This window comes from Eublepharis macularius, chromosome 1 (genome assembly GCF_028583425.1).
Source record: "Eublepharis macularius isolate TG4126 chromosome 1, MPM_Emac_v1.0, whole genome shotgun sequence".
Lineage (NCBI taxonomy): Eukaryota > Metazoa > Chordata > Lepidosauria > Squamata > Eublepharidae > Eublepharis > Eublepharis macularius.
In genome coordinates this window covers 253,761,547-253,784,812 of record NC_072790.1, presented here as the reverse complement: position 1 = coordinate 253,784,812, position 23,266 = coordinate 253,761,547, and the positions used below count along the sequence as shown (strand labels likewise).

General features: G+C 54.9%; 1 protein-coding gene across 1 annotated transcript; it reads right to left on the bottom strand.

Annotated features, from left to right (window-relative positions):
* Window positions 1-1,371: 1,371 nt before the first annotated feature.
* LOC129335935 (COUP transcription factor 2-like) lies at window positions 1,372-22,686 on the bottom strand. Its single transcript, XM_054989241.1, has 3 exons — window positions 22,048-22,686; window positions 19,404-19,931; window positions 1,372-2,786 (listed from the first exon to the last, which is right to left on the bottom strand). Exons 1-3 carry the CDS (start codon window positions 22,400-22,402, stop codon window positions 2,512-2,514), a joined length of 1,158 nt encoding a protein of 385 aa, XP_054845216.1. The 5' UTR covers window positions 22,403-22,686; the 3' UTR covers window positions 1,372-2,511.
* Between the last annotated feature and the right edge of the window lie 580 nt (window positions 22,687-23,266).

Sequence of the window (23,266 nt, the reverse complement as noted above, 5' to 3'; positions counted from 1 at the left end):
CTGGAGAGAGACACACACACACACACACACACCCCTCCTGTGATTCTGTCTCCCCTTAGTTAACTGTTTTGTGAGGAGGTCTGCTCTTGGACTGTTCTGTGGCTTCCTTTCTCAGGGAAGAGGCGGGACTGAGGAGGCAGTGAGGGGGGGGACCTGCCGGGGGCTCTGGGGGTCAGCAAGAGGGGAGGGCCGAGGAGTCCTTTAAGGGAGCCGGGGAGTCCTCAGCCTCTGTCAGTTGTATACCTGGAGGAGACCTATAGGAGGCCCAGGGCAGGCGCTGAGTGCCTGACTGGTACTGTTCGCTAGCCAGGATTTGACTCACCTGGTTAAAATTTCATCCTCCCGGCCAGTCATGAGAACAGGAGATTGTGGAGCAAAAGACTGAAATGAAGTAAAGCTCTCTATGTTCTGTGCTAGTCCTCATATTTCAATGAGAGATACTTTCTAGTTGGTCGCTTTGCACATGTTCAGAAGGACTGTTTTTGTTTTAAAAAGACTCTTCTGTCCAAGGAACAAGGCTGCCTGCAAATCAGTAGAGGTCCTGGGGGGAGCAGACGCAAAGTATGTGCTCAGAGATGCTTCACCTGAGGTGCTTCGATGATTGAAAATGAATCATAGAATAGAATCATAGTATTCTAGGGTTGGAAGGGACCTCCGGGGTCATCTAGTCCACCCCCTGCACAATGCAGGAAATTCACAACTACCTCCCCCCTACTCCAGCTGCCTCCTTCCCCTGTGAGATACTCCAAGACAGTTTGGCCCGTTTCCAGCAGGGACAGGTGGCAAAAGCTCCCAGGCAGAGGGTGGAAGGGATGCTCCCAGCATTCAGGATATACTGTTTCTGAACATGGAGGTTCCATTGACCTGTCGTGGCTAACAGCTGTGAGGAGGAACCCCGCCCCCACCACACACCCTTTGCCTTTAGCCAAGGGGGCATCGCCATCTCCAAGAAGCGTCTGACGTGAGCCTGTGCCCCTGAGGGTGGCAGCACAGATTCTGTGCCCGCTCGTTTGTTGAGAAGCGGTAACAGCAAAATGGTATCACCCGCCCCCCAAGACACGCAGTGCTATTTCCCTACATGGAAAACATTTAACAGCTACATGGAGGTTCCATTTCGCACCCCCCCCCCCGCCCCATTCCTTCCCCCACAAACCATCTTCCGCCCACTTGGCCGAACCATCTGTCCACATCCCACCAAGCAAGCGCTGCCGTGGAGACAGCTCCTCTTCCCAAAACCCGCAGATTCTGGGGCATTATATGAAGAAACGCGGAGGGGGGGCGGATTTAAAATCTGGACGGTGTTCAGCAAACATCAACTTTAATTATAATGCCAGCTCCATCTTCACAAAAAATCTTATTGGACGGCTGCTTTGGATTTCGTTTCTTTTTGTCTCCTCGTTTTTCATCAGGAGGGGACTCTGCCAAAGGATTAATTCCCCTTTTTCTCCCCTTGCATGTCAAATCCCAAAATAAAAAGGGGCAGGGTGGAGCAACAGGAATCAGGTATAGCAGAAGGTTTATTGTCCTCTATAAATAGTTCCTCCCTCTACGGAGAGGCGCTCCCACCGTTTCTCATTATGCCCCTCCTTTAGAAACCAAGACCCCACAGCACCCCCCCTCCCCTCTCTCCCAGGAAAGGGACACAATGGTTTTCCCCATCTGCGAGTCTTTCACAAATCTCATCGGCGTGAGTCTCTCTGTACATTACTGTACTGCTCCCAGCCACGCACACACCCCACCACAGGCTGTAGGAGCCCCTTTCTCCTGGGAGGGGGGTGATGCAGCCCTTGGGGGCCCCCAGGAACGGGTAGGATAAACACTTCTCTCCCCCCACCCTTGTGTGGGCCTACATGCACGCACACACAAACGTGGGTTTGCAATCGACCCCTCCCCCCTTTCCTTACACTTTTATGCCCCAGCTCAAAAAGGAAGGTGCGACTGTGCGTGTGTTGTGGCAGGGGGAGGGTCTTATTGCACAACTGAGGCGAGTCACACAGGCAGCTTTGCTTTCTTTTCATAAATCACCGAGTCGCTCTCGACAAAGTTCTTTCCCAGTGCAGAAACTCTTCCAGCAGCCTAGTGGCTGAAATGCCTTCCCCAAAAAGTTCACCGATTAAGCAAGCGGCCTGGAGAAGGCGGCCGATGGACCAGAGTTCCAAGACCAGCACAGAGAAAACGCCTCCCGTTCAGGCACCTGCCCTTGGTTCTTGGGCAGCAAAGACACTGCAACAGGCACGGCTTCAAAAAACAACCCTAAAGGCATCGATCCCGTTATTTAAAAACATCCGTGGTTTTGTTCACATTAGAGTGGCATAAATATGGGAACGTGGGTACAATCTTGGGCACTGCCAGCACCAAGTCCCTCCGTGGCTGTTTCAGAGCTGGGGGAGCCCAGGCGCCCCCACGGCCCCCACTGTCCCCTGGTCTGTCTGTGCGCTGGGGGGGGGGGCGGACTGTGAGGCCAAGCAGGGGGAAGGCTCCCGTCGAGGAATCCACCCGAGCCTTCGCCTCTCACTGCATGGGAATATAAGGCCAGTTAAAGCTAGATCCGGACAGAAGCATGTCCCGAATCAGCGTCTCGATGGGGGTCTTGCCCACCAGGCGGACGAAAAAGAGCTGCTCGATCACCGGGGCTGAGACGATGCGCAGAGAAGGCAAGCGCAGCAAGAGGCGCCCGAAGCGGCTGGGCTGGTTGGGGTACTGGTTCCGGACATATTCTTCCAGGGCGCACTGGGATTTCTCCTGCACATTCTCCACATGGCACAAGTCTGCGAGTCCCACCGCGTCTGCAAGAGAGGAGGGGGAAGTTAGCGTGGCATACGACAGGCAGGTCGGCCGGACGCGTTCTCCATACTCACTCTCAAGATGCCCGGGTTTGATCCAGAGGATGGTTGTTGTGGGTTTTCCGGGCTGTATTGCCGTGGTCTTGGCATTGTAGTTCCTGACGTTTCGCCAGCAGCTGTGGCTGGCACCTTCAGAGGTGTAGCACCAAAAGACAGAGATCTCTCAGTGTCACCAAGAGAGATCTCTGTCTTTTGGTGCTACACCTCTGAAGATGCCAGCCACAGCTGCTGGCGAAACGTCAGGAACTACAATGCCAAGACCACGGCAATACAGCCCGGAAAACCCACAACAGCCATCGTTCTCCGGCCGTGAAAGCCTTCGACAATATATTGATCCAGAGGGTTTGCAACTTCTCCGGCTGAAACAGAGAGAAGGGTGCGGGAAAGGCCTGTAAGAGCTGCTGTGGGACAGAGGAAATGACAGCCCCCCCCAAACCAAGGATGGGTTCCTGCACAAATTACAGTTCACCAAGAACGAGAAGGTCCCTTCCAAACACAAAACGCAGCTTTAAAATGTGCTGCTAAGAAAGGGGGTGCCTATGAGCATGTGCAGAGTGCTTCTTCCTGGCCCATGAGAGGCCACAACCACAGCTGGGATTATGGAGAAGGGCTTCCAGTTCAGAGGGCTCATGGCTCACTGGCCGCTAGGACACCCCCTACTGCAGAACAGAAGCCGCAAGGCAAGCCCCCTCCTAGCTACATGATGCTTTTCTGTGCTCCCCTTCTCCCAGAGAAGTCCGGGTTCTCGTACTCTGTTCTCCTTTCCCTCTTTCATTCTTACAATAATCCTGCGAGGCTGAGGGAGGCTGTGACTGGCCCAAGGTCACCCTTCACGGCAAACTCCAACCCCCAACACCAGGCCAGCCAGCCGTCTTGGGCTGCAGGCCTGCCTCCGAAACACCGGCAGCTCCAGGTTTGGGGGGCACCCTGGGCAGGAAGTCTCCCCTTCTACGTGCACCACAGCCTCGCGCACACACACACACACAGAGGAAGAGAGCCCAACCGCCTCGGGGCGCTCCTTTGAGGCAAAGGAAAAAGGAGCATGAAAGATAGACCCTCGGCTCCTTCCACCACTCCTCAGGGCAGGACATGGGAGACTCAGCCGGCCTTCTTTCTTCCCCCCGAACGGAGCCCCAGCACTACGGAATGGGAGGGTGCCCCAGAGGCCAGCCTGGACCCGGCGGGAGTAACCAGGGTCCTCCTCTCTGTGGGCAGCCCTGGGCCCTTCGTGGGATGGCCTTCAAGGACAGAAAACCTGCCACAAATGGTAGCTGGAGCTGAAATACTATACATAATGCAAATGAATAAATAAATCTGCAGAAAGTTTTGGATTCAGCAACATTTCATAGATCCAGAGGAGTTAGCGGTGTTAGGCTGTAGTAGCAAAACAGTAAAGAGTCTGGTGGCACCTTTAAGACTAACCAACTTTACTGTAGCCTAAGCTTTCGAGAATCACAGCTCTCTTCGTCAGATGCATCTGACGAAGAGAGCTGTGGTTCTCGAAAGCTTACACTACAATAAAGCTGGTTAGTCTTAAAAGTGCAACTGCACTCTCAGCAACATTTCAGAAAACAGGGTTAACATACCTGTAACTTATGTTCATCGAGTTCTTCTGTGCTGACACACATGGGACTGCGCAGGCGCAGGCCAGCCGCCGGAGAATTTTCTAGAGCTTCCAAGGCTCCGAAGGGGCCGTTTGTCGCGCGCCTCAGCGACCGTCTTCCCGCCCAAACGGTCACGTGATCCTACAGCGACCAACGGCCCCTTCCCTCAGTTCTCCTTTGCCGCCGCTTGACCAACACACTTCAGCCATAACACCTTAAAAACACCAATATCCGTTACAGCCATCACAGTATTGTGCATTGGAGTTCACAGCGGGGTAGGAGGGAGGGTTGTGTGTCAGCACAGAAGAACTCGATGAACATAAGTTACAGGTATGTTAACCCTGTTTTCATCTTCGTTCTTCTGTGCCTCCACACATGGGAGTGTACCAAGCTTCACACAATAAGGAAGGCGGGGGTGAAGTCCAACACAATTTTATTGAACAAACAAGAACAACAATAAATAGATATGCATATATACATCTATGTAAAAAACTGTGTAAGGACACATAAATATTCAATATTTACATATATACACACCCCCAGGTACATATATACACACTTTCACTCAAGGGTACCCAGCAGGTACGCCAAGAAAGTCATTCCAAAACTCCCTCAGGAAAAAAGGGAGTGTAAGACAGCCTTGGCCACAGATACATCCTGCTCCGCATTGACATCAACGGCGTAATGCCTGACAAAGGTGTCTGCAGAGGACCATGTGGCTGCTTTACAAATGTTAACCAGGGGCACCCCCCTGAGGAGTGCCGAAGAGGATGCTTGGGACCGCGTGGAGTGGGCTCTGACATGGAGCGGGCAAGCCACCCCTGCCAGGGAATAGGCCTTGCTAATGGCCGTCACAATCCACCTAGACAGGGTCTGTGAGGAAGCCCTGTTACCCTTGTCCTTGGCCCCAAAACATACAAACAGGTGAGGACAGGAGCGGAATTCCTTCGTCCTATCCAGGTAATAGGCTAGGGCCCTCTTCAAGTCTAGGGAATGAAGGGCCTTTTCCCCCTTAGAGGAAGGTTGAGGAAAAAATGCAGGCAGTGAGATATCCTGCGAGAGGTGGAAGGCGGACACCACCTTGGGCAGGAACCCGAGGCAGGGACGCAGGACCACCTTGTTGGGATGAAACACAAGAAAAGGGGGGTCAGACCGCAGTGCAGACAGCTCACTGACCCTCCTAGCCGACGTGACGGCCACCAAGAATGCTACCTTGTAGGATAGCATATCCAAGGGGCATGTAGCCATAGGTTCAAACGGAGGCAACATGAGACGTGAGAGCACCAAAGACAGTGACCACTGAGGCACTGGCGCCGACACAGGTGGGTAAAGATTGTACATGCCCTTAAGGAACTGGCGGGATTGTGGGTGAGAAAACACCGTAGCACCCTCAACTCGGGTGTGAGCAGCTGAAATCGCTGCCAGGTGGACCTTGAGGGAGGAAGCCTTCAAGCCCAGGCCACGCAAGTGGCACAAATACTCGAACACAACCCCCAAGGGACTGTTGTCAGGCACCACTCCTCTGGCAAGTGCCCAGAGCTCAAACCTGCGCCACTTGGCCGCATAAGCGCGCCTAGTGGATGGCCGACGAGCATTCAGGAGGACCCTCTGTACCTCGTCAGTAAAGCCTATCGGGGAGGAACGATCCGCCAAGCCGTTAGGTGCAGCTTCCTGGGATCGTGGTGGACCAGGCTCCCGTTCAGGAGAAGGTCTTGCCGAGGGGGCAGACTGACATATGTCCGTTGGGACATCCGCAGGAGCTTCGGGAACCAAACCTGCCGTGGCCAGAAGGGGGCCACCAGGATGCAGTCCGTCCCGTCCTCCTCTATCTTGCACAGGACCCTGGGAACCAAGGGGAATGGAGGAAACATGTAGTGCAAGCCCTGCGTCCACGTAAACTGGAAGGCATCCCCAATAGAGAGGGGGTCGCTCCCTGCCCTGGAACAGAACGTGTGGGCCTTGGTGGTCGCCGCAGTGGCGAACACGTCTATCACTGGATGACCCCACATCCGGAAGATCGGCCCAACGCACTCTCCGTTCAGTTCCCACTCGTGGTCTAGTAACGGGGCCCTGGTGAGGGCATCTGCCCGGGCATTGTCTGACCCAGCCACGTGTATAGCACGGAGCGACACGCCGTTCTTGATAGCCCACTGCCAAGTGAGTGTGGCTTCCCGGCACAGGGCCATGGACACTGTGCCCCCCTGCTGATTCACGTAGTACATGGCAGTCGTGTTGTCCGTCTGCACCAAGACATGACGATTTCTCAGCAGTGCTGTAAGAGACACAAGTGCGAAACGAATGGCCCTTAGTTCAAGCACATTGATATGGAGGGTCTTTTCCCTGTCAGACCAGACATCTTGCACCGACACATCACCACAGTAAGCCCCCCATCCCAACAGAGAGGCATCAGTGGTAACCGTGATGTCATGGTGTTGATACCCGAAAGGGGTCCCTCTAAACAAGTTGTCATCAGACAGCCACCAGTCCAAGGAGGAGAGGATGACCCTCGGGATAGAGAATTTGAGGGACGGAGGGTGCAGTAGAGCATCATACCTCCGCACAAACCAGTTCTGGAGAGGGCGCATACGCAGCCTAGCGAAAGGCACCACAGAGGTGGCCGCTGCCATATGCCCTAGTAAGCACTGGATAGTGCGCACAGACTGGAACCGGTTCCTTTTAAACATGGACACTAGACCCCTTAGGGACCGAGCCCTCTCCAAGGGGAGCAGAGCCTTACCCTCCACAGAGTCTAAGAGTGCGCCAATGTAGGACACCTTGCAGCTGGGCACCAGCTTGGAATTCTCCAAGTTCACCAGGAGCCCCAGGCGTTGGCAAGTGCTAAGTACCAAGCCAATGTCCTGCACCAGCCTAGACTCCGATTCAGCCACGATGAGCCAGTCATCGAGGTACGGAAAGATGGTACAGCCTTCTTCCCGTAGGAAGGAAACCACAGGGGCCACACATTTAGTGAACACTCGTGGGGCAGTGGACAGGCCAAAGGGGAGCACCTTATACCGGAAAACCCTTTGCCGGTAAACAAAGCTCAGGTATTTCCTGTGCTCCTTCCGTATGCCCACGTGAAAGTATGCGTCTTTTAAGTCAAGAACCGCAAACCAATCTCCCTGTTTCAGCAAGGCGATCACAGCCGCCAACGTTACCATTTTGAATTTGGTCACCTTGAGGAAGGCATTAAGGCCCCTCAGATCTAAGATGGGACGTAAGCCCCCATCCTTCTTAGGGACCAGGAAGAACCTAGAGAAGAATCCCTTTACAGAGTCCTCATAGGGCAATTCTTCCACAGCACCCTTGGCCAAGAGCGACACGATCTCCGCATCCAGCTCGGCCATAGTGTTATTGACAGCTGTCAGGGGTGAACTGCATCTAGGCAGCTCAACGAACTCCAGCCCGTATCCCAGTTCAACAATAGTTAAGACCCATGAGTCAGATGTTATTGACTCCCACTCAGAGAGGAGTGGACTAAGTCTGTCCGAAAAGTTCGGGGATACGGCTGGCGCGACCCGTCAGTACTGCCTCCCGGCGCCCTGCTGGTCTTTCTGCTGGGCCGGTTGCTGTGCCTGACGAGGCTTGAAGGGCCGACGCCTCCTCTGCTGTTGTGCGGGAGGGTAAGGCCGCTGCTGGTAGGCAGGATACTGATGGTAGCCCGGCCGCTGCTGTTGGTATCTGCCCTGGTAGTGGTAAGGGCCAGACCTGGGAGCGTACCGTGACCTGGAGGAGGGCTTGTCCGCTGGAGCCAGACCCAAAGACCGCGCCGTCTGCCGGTCCTCCTTCTTTTTCTTCAGGGTCTCGTCGGTCGATTTGGAGAACAGCGAGTCCCCCTCAAATGGCATGCTCTCCACCCTGGAACGTACCTCTTGGGACAGGGCCGTAGACCGCAACCAGGAGTGGCGCCTGAGGACCACCGCCGACGCCATACCTCTAGCAGCAGTGTCAGCAGCGTGGCTCCCAGCGTTCATCTGCTGCTTAGACAGCCTCACAGCCTCTGTCTGCAGCAGGGACACCACAGCCTTCTGCTCAGGAGGGAGGTCTCGTGTATAGGATGCCAACTTCTCCCAGAGGTACAGCTGGTACCCTGCCATGATGGTCTGATAGTTGGCAATCCTCAGACCCAGGGAAGAAACAATGTACTGGCGCCTGCCCATGGCATCCAGCTTCTTGCCCTCCTTATCGGCAGGCACCGAGGAGTGACCCGATCGCCTGGGGTTGAACTCCTCTGTGACCAAGGAGGAAGGTGGAGGGTGTTTCACCAGCGCCGGCCAGGTACCCTGCTTGATCTTGTAGAGCTGCTCAATCCTCTTGGATGTTGGAGGCTGATCACAGGGCACCTGCCATACCTTCTCCACGATTTCCTCAATACCCTCGAGCATGGGGAAGCCAACGTACGCCGGGTTGTCCCCGTAAATGCGTTTGAGGAGCTTGTCCTTGGTCTGGGGAACTGCCGAGGAGATGTCCATCTCGAGAGCCTTGGCCATCCTTGCCATCTGGTCGGCGTAGATGCGGAGGTCCTCGAATGGCGAGTCCGCCGATGGCACTAGCTCCTCAGCTGGCGATGGTTCGGACCAGGACTCCGACTGGTAGCCGCCAAAGCTCTCCCCATCCTCCTCATCGGAACCGAGCTGGGATTCCGGAACCTGGAGCGGAGGGGGAGCCCACGCCGACCTCGATGTCGAAGGCCTCGGTTCCGACACGGAGAAGCCCGCAGGTGCCCCCTCCCATTGGCAACGGTATGGCGAGGGGAGGTAGGAAGCCTGCCGATGCCGGGACGCAGTGGACCGGACTGATCGGACACTGTCCCCGGAACCATGCCGCTCACGACCGACCGGAGGTGGAGACGGACGGGCAGGCGACGGACGGCTCCGACGAGGAGACGGGCTCGGTTCCAGCCTCGGCGACCGAAGGGGAAGCGATGGTCGGCTCCGACGGTGCGGGCTCGGCTCCGGACCCGACGAGAATTCCGCGGGCACCGTCTCGAAGGCCATCGGATCCGGCACAGGAACGGTGATGTCTTCTGGCTCCGGGGAGCCCAGGTGAGGGGAAGGCGTGTGAGGAAGCACGATGACCTCCTCCTGAGGAGCGGGACGCGGCGACCGATGATGCTTGGTCTTCTTCTTCTTCTTCGCTGGTTCCGAAGAAGACCTCGGAACCGACGCGCTCCTCACCTTCGAAGGGGACCTCGGCTTCGACCTCTTAGGCTTCATCGGAACCGATCCGGACGTCGGTTCCGACCGGGGACTCGGTACCAGGATCCTCGGTTCCGACGTAGGTCTCGGATCCGACCTGGTAGATGACGCGCTACGGGGCGGCCGCACCGGTCCCTGCGCTGGAGAGGCCGCTCTCGACGCCGAGGTACTCGGGGGACGCGGTTTCGACCCCGACCTCGCGGAGGCCACTGAGCCAGCTCTGGAATGCCGTTCGGCAGAGGGGCTTGGGCCGGCCTTGGAGGAGGGCAACGGAGCGCCTCCGGACATGACCTTCTGCCACAGGGAGGAATTCAGTCGGGCCTTGCGCTCCTGCCGGGCCTTGCTGGTGAAACCCTGGCAAATTTTACAGGCCGTCACATTATGGGTCTCCCCCAAACAGAACAGGCACAGTTCATGGCCATCGGTCTTGGCCATTTTCGTGTGGCATTGGAGGCAATGCTTGAAGAGAGCCTTTGAGGCCATCTTCAGGGGCACGCGAAAGGAAGGTCAAAAACAGTCCGAGTCAAATTACCGAGTCCACAACAAAGTCCAAAACGAGATCCGAAGAATAGTCGAGGTCACGAAGTCCGAAGTCAAAAGCCAAGCAATCAGTCAGAATAAAGCACGAAGCACAAAAAAGCACAGAGCAACGAAGCTCACGTTCTCTCCAAGCGGCGGCAAGAAGAGAACTGAGGGAAGGGGCCGTTGGTCGCTGTAGGATCACGTGACCGTTTGGGCGGGAAGACGGTCGCTGAGGCGCGCGACAAACGGCCCCTTCGGAGCCTTGGAAGCTCTAGAAAATTCTCCGGCGGCTGGCCTGCGCCTGCGCAGTCCCATGTGTGGAGGCACAGAAGAACGAAGATGAACCTGAAGTCGCTTCTGGAAACTAAACTAGACATTGAGGGATACTTTCTTCTTCTTTTTCAGATATTACAAAAGTAATAATTTAGTTGTATTTTACATATTATTTAAGAGTGAAAATAAAATGCAAATGGCAACAAACACCCCATCACCTTTCCGAGTTAATATTCTAACTGTAGTCACACTTCCTCCTGTGGTCATAGATCCAGAGGAGTAAGCCGTGTTAGTCTGTAGTAGCAAAACAGTAAGGAGTCCAGTAGCACCAGGTGCTACTGGACTCTACTATTTTACTTCCTCCTGTCTAATGGTGCAAAACAGAACCCACTGTGTTGCATCACGGCTTTCCCGTGTAAATATAATTTTAACACCCTGAGATCTGTGTAAAAGCTGTAAGCCTAAATCATCCATCCCTGGCTTATTATGAATGTACACAAATCAGAAGCGGGAGGACGGGAAGGGCTGAGACGGTGTTAGGCTCTCGTGGCCCATTCTTACATGCCCAGGGTAATACCGGTTGACACTTTGGGGTCAGGAAGGAATTTCCCTCCAGACCAGATTGTCCGGGGATCCTGGAGGTGTTCTGCTTTCCTCTAGGCACAGAGGAGGGGTCACTGGGGGAGTTCTGGGGGAGAGAGCTGTGGATTTCCTGCACTGTGCAGAGGGTCGGACTAGATTACCCTTGGGATCCCTTCCAGCTCTACGTTCCTATGTTTCTCTATCTATCCATCCACCCCCCACCCCTCCTTTATGCCCACCCTTCCACTGGCAGAGTTTTATCCACCCTGCCCCGTGGGCTCAAGGTGCCATGTAGGGTGCAAATATGAGCTACCTTGTTTCCGTTTCAGTGCTGTACTTTCATGATTGCTACCAATATTTTTAATTGTTTTAACTTTTTTCTGTATCTATGTGCTTATGATGTAAATCCACTCTGAGCCCATTCACAGGGAGAGCGAACTATAAATTAAATAAATAAATATATTGAGGAAGAACCTGTTGTTTCCAAACATTCTCAGCGATAGCTTGTTTACTTTTGGTACTGAGACAACTTATTTCTAATCCGAGAGATCACCCAGTGAGTATCGTTCCCCAGTGGCACTGCATACAGTACAACCCCACAGCATGTGACAAAATTCTGTTTTATCTATTACGGGACCGACATTTTCCATCCAAATTGTTACACGTTCCAGACAGTCTCCATGGCGAGAGATGCCAATGGTTTAACATTTTCCAAAATACTTCTGAAACTTAAGAGTGAACCTAACGAAGTTTAAAAGTCCATGAGTTAACCACATAGCCTACAGCAGTCTGCCATTTCTGTATAACTCTCTCAGCCTGCATTCTCTCTCCAACAAATGCTGTAAAAATCAGAGAGGGTGCCACTTCCGGACAACCATAATTCAGTCTTTTTTCTAAGAGTGTCCCTTTCCCATATTGTAGTCATCAATTGTTCCTTTGGATATAGTGAGTCTAGTATGCCCTTACTGCTATGTTAGGACTTTGCTTCAAATGACATTACCACGCAGAACGACTTCCTAATCCCCCTCCCCATTCCATTTTCTTCTCATTTTCTGTTCAACAGAAGACCACCCTGTAAGGGAAGCCAACTTTTTTACTGCTGAACCTTTGAAGAACGGGACAGACCCAAATCACCTGGCAGCCCTGCGCCCTGTTTTTTCTGTTGCTTGGCTCTGTAATTTTGGATTGTGACCTTTAGTTTCTAATGGAGGGGGGGGGGCATTAACACTTTTATATATTCACCACTTTGAATCTTGGCTGGAAAACAAGGTAAGAATCCTACAAATAAATACAGCTGACAAATCCAATTATTTCATATCTTGCTTTTTAACCCCTAAAGCCCAGAAGTCCAAGGCATAATCTGGATTGCTGAAAAGCAAGAATTAAGCAGCCAGCACGCTTTCCCGTTTTTCTCATACGCTGAGAATTCCCGCACACCCCCAGCTCAGTTTCCACTCCAGTGAATTATCAAGGCAAGCTTGATGCTTCTCGGCTTGAATAGGCTCCAAGCTGCGCCGGGTCCCTTCCCTCTTGCAGGGCCCACAAAGCTCCCCCCCCCCCAATTCAGAATTCACGAAGGGGTCCCAGGGCTATTCAGACCACGAATGTAGCCCCCACGGACAGGCCCGACGGGGCTTGGCAGCACATCCATTCAGGGGGTGCCGCTTTTCAAACGCAGGGGGGCTGTTAGGCAGACACTGAGCCCGGCCAGGAAGAAGGGGCTGCCGGCTGTTGCCGTCAAGAGCCCGGGCTTGAAAGCTCTTCTCCACTGTAGGCCACCAAAGGGTTGAAAGGATGGGGCACTTGAGGGAAGGACTTAAGTTTGTGGAAGAAAAGGGGAGAGGCAGGCTGTGTATTTGCCAAGCACACCATGCTCAGGACAGCCCCGTGTGAGCAGGTGCCACTGCTGGTCCTACCACAGCCTGGTAGCCGATCGCAGGCAGTCTCTGGGCTCGGCTGCCTTGTGACCTTCTTTCCCAGTTACTGCTCTTTTGAGAATTATCTGTATTGGAAAGTGGGACCTCTTTTTTTAAAAAAAAATCATTATTGTTGTTGTTTGGTATTCCAGCGAGTTGGCGAGCGTCTTCCCCCATCACTGTGCTAAGCTTCCATCTCTTTCCTGCCCTGTTGCCGCACTGCGGAGCTTTACAGGGTGATATACACAAAACAAGACAGTCCCTGCCCCAAGGAGCTTGCCATTGGAAAGTGGAGGAGAGACTGGAGGAAGGCGGCAGGGGCGACCTGAAACGAAGTGGTCTCAGAGGGATGCATCAGTCGAGAGACAGGGACCACAGACTTCGCTACCATGCGCTACTATGCGCTCTCTGTCGCTTTGGGTATGATCCTACCGGGTAGTTCCATGTTGTTTAATGTATCAGAACTGCTAATTCTCTGTTTCAGCTCTGTACAAGGTATCCGCTGGTTTTCAACCTTTGCAAATTTGTGTTTATAGACTCTGTTACATTGGTTATTGAAATGTCATTGAAACTGACTGTACTGGCTCACACTGTAATCTGCCTTGAGTCTCAGTGAGAAAGGCGGACTACAGAAAACACAAATAAGTAATAAATAAACAAACAAACCAGGGACACACACAAGCAGATGCATTTCCCTGGGAGCGAAGGCTCAAGGGGGAGCGCCAACCATCCCGGAAAAGAGGACTGGAGGGCAGAGGGCTGTTGGGGAGACAGAGCCACCTCTCAGAGGGACAGAGTCCTTTCAAGGGAGCAAGAGGGGACCAGACTGGCCAGGGAGCAAAAGGTGGCACAAGGGACACGTTTGAGGACAAGGGAGCTAGAAGCCCAGGCCCTAATGCAGTTTGGAGACTGCCCTGTGAGAAGGAGATCCTACGAACAAGCAGTCCTGCAGCTAAACTGGGCTCCAATCCTGCCTTAGGAAGCAGTTCAGTACAACCAGAAGTGGGAGGGGGTCACTGTGATAAAGGAAACTCACTCAGCACGTGGCCAGGGGTGTTCGGGTATTATTCTCCCAGGTGAGAGGAAGGGGTCTGAGCCCTGGCATGTTCCCCTGTGAGAAATTACGAGAGCTGAGGCATGGCCAGCTGCATGTCTTGGCGGAGAGGCTGGACTGGGGGTGGCTGGGGGGTGAGCAGGTTTGTGCAGAAGGCTGTGATCAATGCCTGATGCTTGTATATGGGAAGCGTAGGTCAGTGACGGGGGGGGGGGGGGATCAAGTCTGTAACTGCGACACAGGCTGGGACTGTAAAGACACCCCCCCCCCCCACACACACACATAACCTACCCTCTGGAGCTGGGAAGGCTAACTCAGAGGGCCTCCGTGAGCCCGGGCTCCGTGCCAGGTCCAGCCAGTGGCACAAGACAGCCCCGTCCACTGCCCACGGCTTCGTCTGCCAACCTCTCTGCTGTGGATGGAACTGATGGAGCATCTCTTGTGTGTCCAGAGGGACTTCTTGGGGTTGGGGGTCCGGGCCAGGCTCCCCACGGTTCAAGTAGCCAGCCCCTTCCTCTCTTTTCCCACCATGGAGGCTTGCAATTGCAGCCTCCAAGGTAACCTTCCCAGTTGGCCCCACAGGGGGTGCTAAACCTCCCACTACCTTCCAGTGACTTGGATCTGTCCCAGGTGTGGACAGAGAAGGGGAGGGTGTCCATCCTTCAAACACAACCCCCCCCCCGTTTTTACTATTTGCCCTGTCCCACTGCTAACTGGTGGCGGTGGAGAGAGACAGTCACAGCTGACTGCGACCCCTGGCGGGGTTTTCATGGCAAGAGACTAACAGAGGTGGTTTGCTGAACCAGCAGCCTTCTGCCCGCCAAGCCCCCCACCCCTGCCACGGAGCCCCGGCCCTTTCCTGAGTTGCAGTTGCCCTCCAACAAGGGGCAGGCCGTGGAGAGGCAGACAAGAAGCCATTCTCCTTTGCCCACCCACCCCCCCATACAGCTGCCTCAGGGTGTTGCGGGGGGGGGGTCGCTGCGAAGGGGATTCCCTGCCTCCAAGTCCTGCAGTGGGTGGCGCTGCAACCTAATGGGACCACGGCCTTCCCAGGGAGTCAGCCTGGAAGAGGAGCTCTGTCCATTTCACGGCTCTTTTGGGGAACTAGAATCCAGCGTGGCAAACCGGAATCTGGGGATCAGGGAGGGGAGACCGGAGCAGCCCATCCAAGGGGCTCACTGAAACGCCTCTGCCACCCCGCTCTCTGCACGCGTTTCTTGTACCCCTTGCCTTCCTCTGGCACTTAGTGGGTAGCCGGGTTGGTCTGCAATAGAACAGCAGGATTTGAGTCTGGTGGCACCTGACGAGACCCACAAGATTTCCAGGGTGTGAGCTTTGGAGAGTCACAACTCCAGACGCCTGGTATGGGGTGCATCTGAAGAAGGGCGCCCTGACTCTGGCAAGCTGACACTCTGATCATCTTGGTCTCTAGGGTGCCACTGGACACACATTGTACCGCCTTGGGCAGTCTGTGGATCGCGCTGAATCTACGCTAGCTCCCCTCATACGGGCCAAAGGCTGCATGGCTGCAGGGAGCAGGCCCAGCCCGTTCAGTCAGCCGGTCCCACCAGGTTCCAAAGGCCTTTCTGCTCTTCACGTGGGCAGTGGCGGCAGCAGCCGCAGAGGAGCCTGCAAGGGCAGCTGTGCTTTCTTAGCCAGAGGGGGAGCCCCGGAGACCTCTGGAGGGCTGCGGGCAGTGGAGAAGAGGGGGCCCTGCACCTGGAAGCATCTGGACAGCGGGGTGGAGGGGGAGACTAAATGGGGGCATTAAAGGATTGGTGCCAGATGCAGGAGCAGGGAGGAAGCCACTATAGGGGAATCAAGGCAGAATTCTGCTGCATCCTAGTTAACTCTGCCTCCTGTCATTGCCACAGAAGCAAGAAGAGACCCACCAGGTTTAAACGCTCCAGGCAGGACTGGAACTCAGAGCTTTACAGGCCCTACACAGCTGGCCCATAGACAGCTTGCAGCTGGTAAGATAGTAAAGAGTCCAGTAGCGCCTTTAAGATAGGTGCATGCATCTGACAAAGAGAGCTGTGGTTCTCAAAAGCTGCTGATGCATCTGACAGAGAGCTGTGGTTCTCGAAAACTTATGCTACAATAAAGTTGGTCAATGTTAAAGGTGCCACTGGACTCTTTACTATTTTGCGACTACAGACTAACATGGCTAACTGCTCTGGATCTTGTAGCTGGTGAATTCTCAGGCTCCCAAATACTGTATCGTTCCTCCACAAACGTACACGTTTTGCATCCATCACCGTTATGTTATTATTATTCTCATGACAATCCCTGTGAGGTGGGTGGGGCTGAGAGAGCTCTGAAAGAGCTGTGACGGATCCAAGGTCACCCAGCCGGCTACAAGTGGAGGAGTGGGGAATCAAACCCGGCTCTCCAGATCAGAGTCCCGCGCTCTTAACCACGACACCAAACTGGCTTTTCCCTCGGAGGCCTGCCGGAGCCTGTGCCACTGTAAGCCTCTTGGACGAAGAGGGTCTAAACGCAGGGCCGCCTGAGTAGCAGTCACCGAAGGGAAGGCCTCCGAGGGTACCAGCTGCCACCATCAGAGAGGAAAAGGGCCCTCCTTTCCCCTCGCTTGTGCCAGCAATTCTGGTCTGTGCCAGCAGAGGGAGCTACAGCTGCCTGCTCACTCCCCCTGCTGGAGGGAACCTGCATTGCCACACTGGAGCAGAAAAGCTCGGGCGAGTCCGGATTCAAGTCCGGAGAGTCTGTATTCGGGTCCGGCAGCTCCTTAACGACCAACAAGAGCTCCAGGGGTACAAGCTCTGGAGAGGCCAAAGCTGCCTTCATCAGATATCTGGTAAAGGGAGCTTTGACTCTCCAAAGCTTATATTCTAGAAATCTTGTTGGTCTTGAAGGGAAGGGAGTGCCTTTTTGGAAGGTCACAAGTGGACGTTGCCCTTGAACTGGAGCCCTTCAGCTCGTTCCAGCAGAACTCTAGATGGCAGTTGGGTCCGGACGCTTGAGGTCCGGCAATGGGAGAGCAAGATGGTGGCGCTTGCCACATGTCCTCCCCATGGTGTTCGCTCCAGAGCACAGATGCAGCTGAGCACACGAGCTACAGCTCTTTGTTCATCAAGACAACTCGATCTAGTTGCACTGAGGGGCTGTGGCTCAGGGGCGGAGCATCTTCTTTGCTTGCAGAAGATCCCAGTTCAATCCCCAGCATTGCCAGTTAAAGGACCGGGCAGGAGGTGACGTGACAGACTTCAGCCCGAGACCCTGGAGAGCAGCTGCCAGTCTGAGCAGACAAGGCCGAGGACGGAAGAAGTGAGCTGTGGCTCACGAAAGCTACCCTGCCTTACCACAAATTCTGTGAGTCTTATAGGGGCTCCTGGGCTCTTGCTCTTTCCTACTGAAGAAGTGAGCTGTGGCTCACAAAAGCTCATCCCCTGCCACACATTTTGTGAGTCTTATAGGGGCTCCTGGACTCTTGCTCTTTCCTACTGAAGAAGTGAGCTGTGGCTCACAAAGCTTATCCCCTGCCACACATTTTGTGAGTCTTATAGGGGCTCCTGGACTCTTGCTCTTTCCTACTGAAGAAGTGAGCTGTGGCTCACAAAGCTCATCCCCTGCCACACATTTTGTGAGTCTTATAGGGGCTCCTGGACTCTTGCTCTTTCCTACTGAAGAAGTGAGCTGTGGCTCACAAAAGCTCATCCCCTTCCACACATTTTGTGAGTCTTATAGGGGCTCCTGGACTCTTGCTCTTTCCTACTGAAGAAGTGAGCTGTGGCTCACAAAACCTCATCCCCTTCCACAAATTTTGTGAGTCTCATGGGGGCGCCTGGACCCTTGTTCTTTTCTGCTAATACTGACTTCGATGGACCGAGGGTCTGATTCGGGATATGGCAGCTTCATTCATTCGTCCTGTTAAAAATCCTTGACATGAGGTCCGACGTCCCACTCCAGCTGGAATTCAGGTGTGTGGGGACCTGTGGGGGTTCTGCACAAACAGAGGGGCTTGCTCCAAACTCAAACACAGCCTGGAGCTAGCTGATCATGCCATCGGGGCCATAAGCAGGATTTTGTGTGCGTAATGCACACGTGCATGCCCACATACACCTGAATTCCCAAAAGAATGATTCCGACTGGAGAAGGATGCCCGCGATCGATCTGGTCATGCCAGACTTCCCCGGGATTATTATAAAATATTTCTGAAACGGAATCGCCTTGGCTGAGTACCTGTGCAGAATTTTCTTGTTCTGTCAGAATCTGTTAGGACCAACTCTACTCCTGTTCCTGCTCTGCCCCTCCGACAATTTCTGCTTCTGAGAGTTGCTCACGAGTGATTTCAGAAAATAAGATTTGCTCCCCCACCCCCAGCTCAAAACACCTGACACTGAACCAGAGAAGAAAATATCTTAACGCGAAGGCATAAAGAGATCCGTAGATTTTGGCATGGAATTGCCTTTGATGCGAATGTTGTGCTTTTGGCAAGGGGGGGCACATTCCCCTCCCAATCCCTCGACTCCCATCGCCTCTTTCTCAGCTCCTTCACTGTCTAATCTGCAGCTGCTTGGTGGAGCCATTTTTGAAACCCCAACCGATCAGGGATCGTGTCCCCAACAAAATGACAACTTGACACTACAAGACAGTCTGATTTGGTTGCATGAGAAGGTCACAAAGCCAATGCAGAGCAAGGGCAAAGCTTCCCGTGTCGTGGGTCAGAGGAAGGAGGGGCCGTGGTTCACTGGGAGAACCTCTGCTTGGCAGGCAGCATGTCCCCGATTCAGTCGCCCATCATTAAAAAAGGACCAGGCAACAGGTGAGGGGAAAGACCCTTCTCCTCCGCCTGAGACCACACTCCGAGGAGTCTAGCCCGGCCTCGATGGACCAAGGGGCTGAGTCAGTCTACTGCAGCATCCCGTCTTCACGGAGGGGGCAGAGCCAATAGCAGAGCGGGGGTGGGGGCACACTGGAAAAAGTTTAATTTAATTGATTTTTACCCACCCTCCCTGAAAGCTCAGGGCTGGTCACAACACTATAGTAACAATAAAACCATTCAAACCACAATAAATACATAGAAGTCAAAACAGTCACGTTGTTGAGTTAAAACCCGGTTACCCAAGAGGGCTTTCAGGGTTCATACACCCGAGCTTGCCACCCTGCAAACACATTTGCCTCTTTTCAAGCCACACACGCACACCCCTCCGAGAAAGAGGAGAGGCATTTTCCTCAGCAGAAGGCAGGGGGTGCAAACACACACACGCACGCCCCTCCCGGTGCAGTGCATGGCTTCCCATGTGCTTTGGACTGGCACAGAGGCAGACCTGGGGCTTCCTGACGCGGCCCTTCTTCTTGCCCTTTCCCACTGCTCTCCTGTTTCCGGTTCCGTCCTCCCCAGCTCTGGCCAGGCCCCACTGGGCAGCACGCAGCGTCCAGTGACTCACCCGGGGTGAAGAGCGCGATGGCCTTGAGGCAGGAATATTCGGCCGAGTCGACGTGCAGCGCCTTCAGCTTCTCCACTTGCTCCTGGAAGACCCGGATGTGGTCCATGAAGGCCACCACTCTGTCGGCGGACATGGGCGAGGCGTGGATCCCGGCAGCGGCCAGGAGGGGGGCCACGTGGACAGGCAAGGCACACTGAGCTGCGTTGAGGACGAAAAGCTCGCTCCACGTCATGCGCAGCAGGCAGACCTGGTCCGCCAGCTGGAAGTCAGGGAAGAAGGGGATGTTCTTGGCCCACTCAATGGCGCTGAAGAGCAGGCGGGCGGCCATCTCACAGATGTTCTCGATGCCCATGATGTTGCCTGGCTGCAGGCACTGGGCCCCGTAGCGGGAGGTCGGGTACGGCTCAGCCCTCAGCAGCAGCGAGATGAAGCCCGTCAGGTAGGAGGGGCAGCTGTAGGGGTCTCCGTTACCCAGGGGGTACTGGCCCAGGCTGGGCTGAGTATGTGCCATGCGGCCCCGCTGGACAGCTGAGGAGAGGGAGAGAGACAATCAGCACCAAGAGGAGGCCGACACGCGCCCCCTGGCCCACCCCCCTTCAGCCAGAGCCCAGCAGGATGAGAGGGGGAAGCTCTGGGGGCGAGCACCGCTGCAGGCTGCTCAGAGGCCGAAGCAGGCCCAGGCAGTAGCCTTGAAGACTGGGGGCGAGTGGCTGGGGCGTGTGCCTGGCCTCCCAGGCCTCTGCCGGGATTTAAGGAGCCCCTCTAAAGGCACAGGTGTGCTCATGGGATGGACCTTGCCCCATCCGCTGAGTGCACATCGTGGAAGAGGCAAATAGGTGACCCCCCCCCCCGGATTTCCCCCCCCCCCGTTTCACAGCAGCTGCTGGAACAACAGGGAATGGGGGAAGGCTGGGGGCAAGTCCCATCCGACCGGTCCTCCGTTCACTCTCCACCCAGAGGTCCCTTCCATTGGATGGAAGTTAATTCCAGGTAGGCAGACATGACTTGAGACTAGAGTTTGGCTCAGGAGTCTGTTTTCTTTCTGTTCCTCATTCCACAGTTAAGAAAGCAACAGCAGACCAAAGACATGGATCGATTTCTATCCACCTCGCATGTTTTAACACAGCCTCTGATCCAAGAAGTTTTGTCCTCCTCCGTTCTACCTGACAAGGTTGTTGTCAGGACACATGAGCCTGAGAAAGAGTGACTAGCTCTAGGCCACCAGTGAACTTCATGGCAAGTGGGGATTTGAAGCCGAGACTCCCAGATTCTGGTCCAACCGTCCACTAGCGCAACCGCTGCACTCGGCCGCCTCTAGCCCAGCAGGTTCCCCCTCCCACCAGGACCATCTCGGCACTCCCCGGAGAGCCACGTGCAGGGCATGAAGACAGCCACTGGCCCCACTGAATTGCTGTGCAGAATCTCCCAGCCACAAGCAAGAGCAAAAGCCCCCATCTCTATGACAAAGGACAGTGCGAGGAAACCGAGAAGAAGCCCTGCAGAGAACTGATCCAGGACAGGGCAGGCATGGAGCACAGGAGGAGTGAAGTTTAGACAAGGCGTCCCCTCCAGTGAGCCTCGGCCAGAAAGGGGCAGTCCAGGGGCCTGGCCGAAGGCAGCAGGCTGGAGAGAGAGAACCACCGTTGCTCAGAGAGCTCGGCGGCAGAGAGGCATCTCTTTGCATGGCGCTGGGTCTCAATATTGTTTAAGAAGTTAAAACACGTTAACAACCTGCAGAACTGAAAACGGTGCAACGGCCTGTGTACTTTGGAAACCCTCTGCCCCCCAATCTCTAGACAAAGTGCACTTTGACCTGGGTGCAAACCATCACTTATTTTTGCCCATCTGTCATCTCTAACCAAATGGATTTGGCAGGTTCTTCAAGCACTAGTCGAACCTACCGAACCCAGGAGCAGAGGCATCAGTGAGCCGAGGGTGCCCTGCCAGGGTACCAGGAACTCAAGCCTCATCCCCGCCTTCAACGCTGCTAAAAAAGAAGGACGGATTCTCCGTTCGCAATGGGAGATGGTATCGGAGGAAGGGAACGGAAAGGGCAGTTGGAAAATGGGGGACCATATCACACACCCCCGGAATCCAAAACGTCAAGGCAGACCTGGAAGCTCAAGAGGAGGGATGTGGGAAACCTGAGGAGGAGGAAGGTGAAAGCGGGGAGAGAGAGAAAGAGCAGGACCCAGAAGAGAACGGGGAGGACATGCGAGAGGAAAGAGCAAGGCGGCAAGCCGGAAAATGGAAGGGGGGATTTGCTAACGATGGGAAAAGAAGAAGTGGAAATTTTAATATTCAATTAAAATAGAGACAAAGAGGGAGAACAAGGGAAGAAATGGGGTGAGCAGGAAGAAAAAACAAACTGGCTGGAAACAGGTGGAAACAGGACAAGCAAGAGGCCAAAGATCGGAAAGCGAGGAGGAGAGTCACGAAATGAGGGGAAACAGTGTGTGGCCTACCCCACAAGGCTCTCATTAGGACAGGGAACGAACCCAGAGGAGCTCAGGAAAGCTTCCTTGATGAAAGAGAGGAAAAGGAGGAGAAAGGAAGAGACTGCCTCGGAGAGAAAAGGAAGCAAGTCAGCCAGCCGGCAGGGGCAAGGCAGGGGCGCTCGGGGGCCCTTGCTCCTGCCACTCACCTTCACGGCGCATGCCGACCTTGAGGCACTTGGTGAGGCGGCAGTGCTGGCACTGGTTGCGGTGGTGCTGGTCCACAGGGCACTGGCGGCTGGCTCGGCAGGTGTAGCTCAGGTTCCGGCGCACGGAGCGCTTGAAGAAACTCTTGCATCCTTCGCAGGTGAACTGCCCGTAGTGCTTCCCGCTGGCCTTGTCCCCGCACACCATGCAGTCCACCGTGGCCTGAGAGGCCTTGCTCTCGCCCCCAGCGGTGGCGGCTCCCCCTGGCTCGGGAGCCCCGGCAGCAGGGGGAGGAAGTGGGAGGCCCGGGGGAGCCCCAGGCAGCCCCTCCTGCCAGGGGGTCACCACTAGAGCCATCGGAGGGAAAGGAGGGGGGACAGGGAACACTTTGCCAGACCACCCAGGCAGAGAAGAGAGAAGAGCGGGAGGACAGGAGGGGTGGCAGAGAGAGGGAAGGGGTGGGGGAGCAGCAGTGGAGGGGGCCGAGAGGAGGAGGAGGAGGGGAATTTAAGGGAGGCGACCAAGGAGGAGAGGCGGGGACAAGAGCAGAGGAGCAGGAGGGCCAGAGAGGCTCACGGCAGGGAAGGCCAAAGGGAAGGACCAGTGGCCAGAGAAGAGGGGTGGAAGCAGGGAGAAGAGGCAGCACAGGGCAGAAGGAAAGGCGGCGGAAGGGGGAGGCAGAACGGGGGGGGCCACAAGGCTTGTGCCAAGGGAGGGGAGGGGAGGGGAGGGGGAGAAGCAGCAGAAAGGGAAAGAGGGATGGAGAAAGGGGAGGCTGGCGAAAGGAAAGGCGGCAAGAAGTGATGGAATCGCTGGCTTCTCAGCAGAGGAGTGGCAAAGGGCATTCCCTCCGAGGGCAAAACGTGAATGCCTGGCAGGGTGGGGGTGGGGAAGTTACTCAGCAATTTTACGTGGACACAACGGCTTTCTTCCAGGGTCCCAAGCCACGGATGCAGCCCAAATTCTTCAGGCAAAAAAAAAATACAGTAATAAATCAGTGCAAAGCTAAAAACCAGCATGTAATTCCTGGCATTTTCCTCCGTAGGAAAGTGCGCTTCCCTTCCTGTCTCGTCCTCCCGCTTTGCTTAAAAACAGCTCAATTTGCAAAAAAAATCCCACAGCGAAGTCCTCATGTGCAGAGAAAGAGGCGGTCGAGCTGGCTGCCAGAGCGCCGGAAGAATTCTGCCCGGTATGCGGAGTCCTGCCATCCCCCTTTGCCTT